Source organism: Vespa velutina, chromosome 3 (assembly GCF_912470025.1).
Source record: "Vespa velutina chromosome 3, iVesVel2.1, whole genome shotgun sequence".
Taxonomy (NCBI): domain Eukaryota; kingdom Metazoa; phylum Arthropoda; class Insecta; order Hymenoptera; family Vespidae; genus Vespa; species Vespa velutina.
In genome coordinates, this window is record NC_062190.1 from 6,517,529 (window position 1) to 6,527,613 (window position 10,085).

Below are 10,085 nucleotides of genomic sequence, written 5' to 3' on the forward strand. Positions count from 1 at the left end.
CAATTAATTTATTATTATTGTTTAATTCTTTGATTATGGATTAGAAAGGATATAGATCAATAAATTGTCCTAGGTTAATTGTTATTAGAATATCATGTGTATTGAATACGTATCTACATGGATTGCGATTAGATGCTAATCGGTAACTCGAATTTACCGGTTATCTGCCGTTCTTGCCAAATGACCTATTTATCTCCACTTGCGAAATCCTCTTATCGCTTTTTCTCGACCATATACCTATGTACCTACATATGTACTCGCTTTTGTCTAAATATTTCTTTTTTTTCTTCAACTCGGTGTGATTCTCTTATTCGGCTCTTTCCTACCGGGGTCAGTAGATTCTTTGTTTTTCTTTTTTTCCTTTTTTTTTCTACTTTGGTAGAAAAATAATTGTTTGAGCCTATATTTAAGTAATTGGGTGTACATAAGTTCTGGAATATCTATAGAATATTTCATAATATTATCGATATTGTTAATTAGGATATAATGGTACGGAAGAAATATATCGAATATAATTAAACGGATTGACCTAAATAGCATTTCGCTTTGAAATAAAAATTTGGAACAATACGAAATTTTATAAAATACATACCATGTGCTTTAATAGCAAATATTAATCAAGAGCTATCTCGTAAATTAATTAATGATACAACGATTATAATGTGAGAATAAAGAGGAAAAATCAATGAGAATAATGATACTGCAGAATCGTTAAATGCCTTCGGAATCAATCTTCAGCTCTTCGGTATTTGAAAATCATTCGGTATTACGTATCCTAGCTGCTCCATCTCTTTAACAATTTTCGGTACTTTTATCAATGACTCAATCCATTTGTAATAAGGTACTTCTTCGCGAGTCCCACCATACATCTTGGGCAAGTAATTAGGCGAAATGTGTTTATGAAAGCTCTGCATGTCGTCGCCATGAAAGAAGATTCTATTCTTCATTCGAGTATTTAAAAGTGGCTTGAAAACAGCATAAATCGCTTCGAATATCCAGGATTGATGAAGTATATGAATTGCGTATGTCTTTATGGGAAAGGCCGTTACCATCAGAGCCATGACCATATTAGCAACCTGTAAAATTCAAAAAGAACTTCAATCTGCGAGGAAAGAAAAATGAATGCGATAAAATAAGAATCAGACCTGCGGTGTTACCGTCCAAACATGCGACATAGTAATATCCTTGAGATCAAAAACGACGATGCCACCTAAGATCTGAGCTCTTGGCTCGAGAATACCTAGTTCGAGTATAATAACTGTGGCCTTGAAAATCTCTTCGACAGGGTACTTTCGAGGGTCCCAATTACCCATACGATAAATCATCATCCGTCTGCCACATTCAGTTCTGTAAGCCGGTACAGTAACTACGTAGTCCTCGCCTATATGGCACATCTCGTTTGGACATACATCCTGATGTATCTCTGGATGTTCCTCCTTGAAGTTGTAGTAATTCACTACCTATCGAAAGATCCCATGAGACAAACGACTGATACACCTGAATCGCGTGAATCGACGAAAAAGACCTTAAAAAGTTTCACGTACATTCTCAGCCATGAGAAAACTTTTCTATTGTAGTGAGCGCGTTCTCTTGTAAGATAGAAGAGAGTATGCTTTTATCAAAGGATTTCAGTGGATAAATTTTTATGTACAAAAGAAAATTGAATTTTCAGAGTCCATGTCCGGTGCTATACGTTTCAACGTAGACACATATATATATATATATCTGAATATATATATACAGTATATACATATATATATATGTATATATATATATATATATATATATATATATATATATATATAACGAGAAAGATCCAGTGAAATTATAGACACGAAATAACGTGCAGTATCGATTTCTTGCAGATTTCGTGTTGAACATTCTCGGTTTGGTTAAAATTGCTAAGCATTGCATTTCTTTTTTTTGTTGCAACGACAGAAAGCATGTAACATTAGGCCATCGATCTTTACTCGTTACTGTCAGCAATAGGTTTGCCTTGGCATCATTGCTCAACTACAATCACTGGCGAATGTTTCTTTTTTTAATCCGGATAACATGGAAAGAAAGAGAGAGGACAGTATCGAGAAACGTTATATATATATATATATATATATATATATATATATATATATGTGTATGTATGTATGTATGTATGTATGTATGTATGTATGTATGTATGTATGTATGTATGTATGTATGTATGTATGTATGTATATATATATATATACATACATACATACATATATATATATATATATATATTGATATATATATATATATATATATTGATATATATATATATATATATATATTGATATATATATATATATATATATATTGATATATATATATATATATATTGATTTTTTTAAAGATAATTTTTCGCAATAGAAACAATTAATAAAAAGTTTTAATATTTATTTTACGTAATAACATTCTTCGGTCTTTCATCATTCAACTTGTAATTGTTTATGTTATATTAAAAGGATAAAAATAAGCATTTAATGACGACTCACCAGTCGATGAGCACGATTTACATCGAAATGTCTTGCACGGAGAAATCTTATCAGAAAATCATCATCCATTCTATGCGGTATGCATTCGCCTTGTTCTAAACGTGAAATCGAGGAAAAAATCATTAAAAGTTTAATATAAGTTTCGTCTCTTTACACTTACTTATTTCAAATATTATAAAAGTGAGAATAATGAAAATCAATTGAATTTTTGATCGTTATCTCGATGAAAGAAGCGATAACGAGTAAAGTAAAGTTTTTATGATTATTTGAAGAAACGATTAGGATACTTTTGATAAGTTTGCTTGAAACTTCGACTCGCTTCGAATATTCGAAAAATTTCTTCCTTGAAAGCTATTGAATACGATGAGCTCATAAAACCATTGTTTTGTTCGTTCCCGACATATTCATTTAATGCTTTATCCATGTATCTCTTAAAGATTGCTTAAAGGTTTTATAGTCTTTAACCTCGAGCTTATGTAAATTATTTTTTACACGTTACTTCTATTATCACAAAGATCGTATGTGAATCGATTCGAGAATACAAATTGTTAATGTCTGATTGGCATTAAGATCAATGAAATATTTAATGAGGCAATATCGTTGATAGTCGTTAATTACTTAATCCTTTCTTATACGCCGCAAAGATACAAGTATTAGCGAGAAGATCATTTATGTTACTCGCTAATATTATTCAAATTATATAGATGATTCATAAAATTCTCGGTAAGATTATAATATTGAAACATAATGAGAAACGGGAAAAGAAAAATAAAATAAAAAGAAAGAAAAATATGAATTAATCGATCGTCGGTAGGATACGAAATTTTCGAAGAAAAGTTTTTCTAAGAAAATTCGGTGACGATCTTAGAATTTACATTAATTTACCGTAAATCAAGTCGCGTAATTCTTGCAAGGTTTGACATTTGACCTCGTCCGTCTCGCCAACTTCTCTCCTAGCATACTCCATAACATCAGGGGGTGGTTCATCAAGATCGAGGTTAACGATCTCGTCGTCGGGCTCTATTAGCTCGTCCTTGAGTTCCGGCATTTTGGAAGCCCTCGAATCTTCTCTCTCATTAACGCACTCCCGTCGTTCCTCGTCCTTCCTTTCGTCGAATTTGTTCAAACGTTGATGACACAAATTGTGGACACCGTCCTTCTTTTCTTCCTCTTTTTCTTCCCTTTTATCCTCTTTCTTAAGATTCTTCTCGTCGTTAGTCTGCGCCGTAATTGAATTTCTATCGTTAGACGAATACATTTTTCTTCCTCTTAATAAAAATTACATTGGATACAAGTTTAAAATTTCCAAACTTATAAAAAAAAAAATTATGATAAATTGGCAACCGCACAAGAGTGACGCTCTGACACATTCGCCGTCTGCAACGAATACTTCACGTTTCACGTTTATCTTCGACTATCGCTCTCGTATGATATACAACTAACCTCCTTCTCTTTTCCTCCTTTCTGCCGATTCGCAAGGTTTAAGCTCATTTCACACCGCGATATAATTTTTGTAGTAATAACGTAAAAGAAAAAATAAAAAGTAACGAAGTCGGCTCTGTCATCTTTTATCTTGCAGATCAGAGTCCAACGACTTGAATGATTTTAATGAAAATAAAAGTTTTTTACGTCTCATCTAAGCGTTACATACAAAAACAGAAGTAGACAAAAGTAGACAGACAGACAGACAGATAGACAGACAGACATACATACATACATACATACATACAGACAGACAGACAGACAGACAGACAGATAGACGGACAGGTAAACAGACAGACAGATAGACAGACAGACAGAGAAAAGGAGAGAGAGATAGAACAAAAGAGCGAGAGAAAGAGAGAGAGGGAGAAAGCGTATATATATCTCTTGCGAAACGTGGTCAGGGTCATCCTGTTGCTTCTATGGTTTTGTGCTTTCACTAACAACTGTAATGCTGGTTAATATGCGGTAATACTCGCAAAATAAGACCGATATGCTTCTTCGATTACCTAAAATATATCCTGCGTATTACCCCAATATTTCTTTTCGAAAGCGGTTAAATAAAGTTACTAGAAATTTTCTAATTACATCACGAATAATGTAACTTCAGAATGCCATTTTAATTCTTTGTTTTTTCGCTGTTATTATCGTTAATGATATATACAGGATTCGTTCGTATGAAGTCATAAAATTATATTCGCTTTTACAAGTTTGTAGGTCATTTTTAAAATTGCATCTTCCGGTTGTGCGTTTTCTTTTTCTTTTTTCTTCTTTGTTTTTCTTTTTTTTTCATTTATATCTTTTTTTTTTTTTGTCTTATTTTCTTTCATTCGTTTCGCTTCGCGTTGTAATAATAAGGTATAAGTGGTCTTCGTGATTGAATGTAATTGTAATTAAATAATAGCTATGTATCGATTCAAATTTGTCCCGGTTCAAAATTAAATCTTATAAAATGAAACGAATAAGGAATACAATTTCATTTGTATAATAAGCTCTATAAATAAAAATTTGTCTTTTTAATGGGTGTCCTTGAATTTGTAAGCAATGTAATACAATTGCGCAACGTTCAAGGAAGGATAGTTTCATCGCTCGACCTACTTCGACGTGAAATTGATCTGTACTTCTACAGTACGAGGAAAAACAATGGGAAATGCGAGTGATAATAGTGGGTGAGTGAGAGAGAAAGAAAAAGAGAAAGAGAGAGAGGGGGGAAGAAAAAAAAAATCGTAGCTCTTTCACACGTGATGATAATATAGAGAACAGTTCACATGATTACATCCGCTATAAAACATTGTGAACTTATATATACCTTAAAATGCTATAAAAGTATTCTATTATATTTATATCGAAGATGAAAAAGCAAACAAGCATCTCCTCTCTCTCTCTCTCTCTCTCTCTCTCTCTCTCTCTCTCTCTCTCTCTCTCTCTCTCTCTCTCTCTCTCTCTCTCTCGTGATGTTCGTTACGCAAAAGACAAAGAACATGAGTTCTATTATGTCATCATGCTAATACTTACTTATAATGTTTCATCAGACAAAACATATTATAATAATTTATACTTATCAAAGATTTCTACTTTACATAAGTATATCAGACATATATGTATGTCATGAACAGATTTGCGACCTTTTAATCAATGCTAACCCGAAGATTTTGATTAGCAAAAATAAAAAAAAAAAAATAAAAAAAAAAGAAGGAAAGAAAGAAAGAAAGAAAAAGATATCGAACAAATGAAAACAATAAATATTAGTAAATCATTTATTACAGAAACAAAATTTTAATACTTGTCAGCAAAAATATATGAAAACGATTTTCTCATTGCAGAAAGATAATGACGTAATTATCAAATCACAATGCGTATTAAGAATTATTTAAAAAAAGAGAAAAAAAATAATTTAAAACTTTTATTGTATTTTAGAGTTTTGAGAATTACGAAAGTAAGATTATTACAATCTGAAAGACTTTTCTTATAAAACCAGTGGAAGCCAAAGATTTATTAATTAAAAAATTGGAAATCTCCTGACTGAAAACGGAGATGTGGCAATCATGATTACGAGCTATATATAATAAAAATGCATTATTCACTATGACTTATAGCGAAATATTCCAGATTTTCCTAACCTTGAGGCTTTATGTTAAAGTTGAAGAACTCAAGTGTGAAGAACCATCTTGAATGAAATAAGTGAAATTTATTAAATTCACAATTAATAGTACATTTATTGATGAACGAACTCTAGCGAACTTTGAAATCGGACTTTGGAAGATAAATATATTGAGAATTGAACTTTGAGATATTTCGATTCGAATGATAATTCTACGTATAATTAAATATTATATGTGGAAACAAGATAGACATATTTGTATCTTTTGAGTTTCTTTTCTTTTTCTTTTTGGAAAAATTTTTTTTTCTCGATTTCATTGCAAAGTTCTTGCTAATGAGACCGAATGGAGCAAACTTACCGAGAAGGTGTTGTGAGAAAAGTTCCCTCAATAAAAACAAATATGAACCTCACGAGGCAACGATCCTAGGTGTACTGTCGATGCATCGCTGATATCGCAGCACTCGAAGCTACAAGCACTTTCAACCTTCTTCCGCGTCTGTAATTCCGCACGCGAGAAAGTTGTACGACCGCATGCGGCGTCTAGGACAATCGCCTCTCTCAACGGTTCGAGAGTTCACCATTATGGAAGACTTAACATTTTTCTCAGGGGAATACAGACGGTCGTTTTATTTTTGTTTCAACAGAATTTGTTTAGACAAAAGAATTCATTAAGAGAAGGGAAAAAAAGAGAAAGAAATACGAGAGAAAATAAATAATTAGTAACGGTTAACCAGACCACGACTAAATTCACGTTCGTTATCGTCGAGTTCACCAGGCCACGGTGTTGCTGTGTTGCCAGTAACACGCGAGCGTTCTTCTCCAAGTAGATTACTTTCTAAACACGTCGCATGCTATGATTGTCCCTGCCTTCTCATGAAACTTCAAGTATGCTGAGTAATTGGAAAGTCAAATCGATTTTGACCTAGTATACTCGATGATGTAACTTATACGATTGAACTCTTTAATTACATTACAGATCTATTAGATCTACAATTTGAAAGAGACGAAAAGAAAGAGAGAGGAAAGAGAGAGAGAGAAAAACGGAGACTTTTCTTCGGCAAAAAATAAAAAAAAGTTAATTGATCAAACTGGGTAAATGTCTATCCACGGTGTCAAAATGTCAACTGAGTAAATGTCTATTCACGGTGCATAAAACCAAGGCTTAGCGTTAAGCCATTTTTTCATTTTATGATGGCCAAAAAAAGAAAAATTTAAAGGAAAATATAATGAATACGATAAGTTCAAGGTGATCCTGCCTTATTTGTGAAGATTCTTGTTCTTGCTTATCAATGGCTGACTTCTGCTATAATGATTCTTTTTTAAGTGAAGAAAAAAAAACAGGCATAAGAAATCTCGCTGAGAATTTCCGTAGAAAAAGTGAGAAAAAAAAATGATAAATAATAATTTGATAGAATCGAGTTATAGGAAGAGAAATCTTCAGCAATGCTTAAACTCTGATTTATCTGAACTCGGAAGTACGATTGGGTTTTAAATATATACGACACTATTACCGTACATAAAGACTATGTGTACATAAGTGAATGACTAGGTAAGCGAATGTGCCAATGAGAGAAAAAGGAAAAAAGAGAGAGAGAGAGAGAGAGAATGGGTGAGATCGTGTTTGTATATATTACTAATATATGAAAGACAAGTTGTAGACGCAATACAGGAAGAACAACTTTTACTTTCTTACCAAAGAAAATTGTTAGTAGAATTTTCCAGTCTTGCACCATCGTCGCTATCAAAAAGCAATGTTTATCTTGAGCACGTGTTCCGTTAAAGTCCATGATATATAAGATAGTTAATTTCCATGTTGTCACTATCCTATTCTATTCTAAATATAATATTAAACGAACAATTCTTCTATAATTATATATTTATATATACGTTAATTTTATTTAGGAAAAAGGCCTCTGAGAATTTTGATTTATATTATCATAAATTTAATGTTGTGGGGTGTAATAAAACAGCTTAATTAAATTTAGATTATTATTAGTTTGTTAGATAACCACATAAAATGTAAATTATTTTATCATCATGAATGAAATTGACATGCTACGATATCCATTGAAGACCATTTTAGCGATAGATTTTTATTAAAAACTTATTTAATTACAAGAAAGATTTCTGATAGATGCCTTACAAAACGTCGAGATTTCAATTTTAATAATAAGAATAAGCACGGAATGCTGTACATCGCTTTTTTTCCAAGTTAAGAGATAAACCATTTGGAAAGTCCTGCTATCGTTAAAGAATTTACATCTTTCCTGTAATGTCGTATGGAAAGAAATTAGAAATATGAAAGTAATATTGAATATCATAGAAATTGACCCAAATATAAATGTCTATAGAGCACGAAGAAATATTGAACGCCATGGAAATTGACCCAAATATAATGTTTATGAAATTCGATTATAAAATTATTCAGATTTATTCCGTCAATATGAAGATGAAAATTCCGAGAATATGACTTCAAAGCCACAATCGAATAGTTACAAAAAATATTTGATTTCATACTTTTTTAACGAGAAAAAATAAAGATTTAAAGATATTAATAATGAATAAAGATTAAGTCTAAAACATTTTTCATTTTCTAAAAAATATTAACTTTAAATGTTCATCGATGATCCTTTCCGCTTTACGTCATTCAAGAAGTGGAATATTATGATGATCTTTGATCCTTCGTATATTTCTTTTCTTATCTCGTTGGTGATTTGAAAAGTTGACAAAAAATAATGAGCGGTATAGGTACTTACATATGTATATTATGGAACAAATAATACAGTACGATGGTTTTGTTCGAAGATTAATTTTACATTAATAATTATGCAGTTTAGTTGATAAACAGGTTTAAATATTTCTTGATTGTGCTTATTTTATATTCGAAGCTTTTTATGATATTTATGCAGAATTTAAAAGCATAATCGAACCTTGATTGATTCTAAAGATACCTAACAATCGACGTGACGAACTTTTATTATATAAGCCAAGAGAAATCTTCTTTCAGCACCAATTCTTTCTTTCATTATGCATATATATATATATATATATATATATATATATATACACATATATGTATACATATATACATATATATATATACCTATATATATATATATGTATATAAAAGAAAAACTAAATTCTCAAAATAGAAAATCCAGAATAAAATTTATATTCCTAATTAAAAATATAACAAATATATTAATTTTCTAATATGTTAATTACCTCATACATATATATTCCTTCGTTTGTTCGAAAATATTTTCTTACAATTGGCACGAAATAGTCGTGTTGTCATTACATTAAAAGTATACGCACGTTTATGTAGTACTGTTTGCCAAACAATCAAGAAGTTAAAGTATCTTAGTCTAAATACAGCTTACAAAACATATAAGTAAATCTCATCGCTCCTGCTACATTGTGATTGCTGCAATTGCCGCTTTTCTAACACTATTAAATCTTTATTTTTTGCCAGCACGTTACAACGATCGTGACGGTTGAGTGATTTTTCTTAGAAATTTATCATGACACATCGTATTTCATGAAGCGAACGAATTCGATAGAGAATTTTAACTACTTCATTAGAATAGATCGTCATCATTTGTTAATATAACCGTATTTATTTGATTACACAATAAAATTAATTTAAAAGATAAAAGAATAGAAAGATAAATATATATAGTTAATAATTATTATGCTTTGTTATAATTATATTATAACAATTGTTGTTGCGAATTTTTTATATTATTTAAAAAAAAAAAAAATCAAATACGAATAAATAAAAATAGAAAATTTCTTACAAGACTATTATAGGCGTGATCGTATTGACTCAGAAAAAAAATATCAATATTTATGCACGCTTGTATTTCTATGCGTATATATATATATATACATATATATATATATATATATATATATATATATATATATACATATATACATACGTAGGTAGATAAACGACAAGATTTTTAATTGCTCCAGTCTCG

At 30.7% G+C, this 10,085-nt stretch overlaps 1 protein-coding gene across 4 annotated transcripts; it reads right to left on the reverse strand.

The window, feature by feature from the left end:
• Nucleotides 1–74: 74 nt before the first annotated feature.
• LOC124947929 (alpha-tocopherol transfer protein-like) lies at nucleotides 75–6,771 on the reverse strand. Of its 4 annotated transcripts, XM_047490749.1 has the most exons (6): nucleotides 6,458–6,771; nucleotides 6,119–6,165; nucleotides 3,402–3,735; nucleotides 2,517–2,611; nucleotides 1,146–1,460; nucleotides 75–1,076 (listed from the first exon to the last, which is right to left on the reverse strand). In XM_047490749.1, exons 3-6 carry the CDS (start codon nucleotides 3,562–3,564, stop codon nucleotides 735–737), a joined length of 915 nt encoding a protein of 304 aa, XP_047346705.1. In that variant the 5' UTR covers nucleotides 3,565–3,735; nucleotides 6,119–6,165; nucleotides 6,458–6,771; the 3' UTR covers nucleotides 75–734. The 4 variants fall into 4 exon arrangements, with proteins under 4 accessions (XP_047346705.1, XP_047346704.1, XP_047346702.1 ...); XM_047490748.1 differs by lacking the exon at nucleotides 6,119–6,165; XM_047490746.1 differs by lacking the exons at nucleotides 6,119–6,165; nucleotides 6,458–6,771 and adding an exon at nucleotides 3,960–4,169.
• Nucleotides 6,772–10,085: the final 3,314 nt, after the last annotated feature.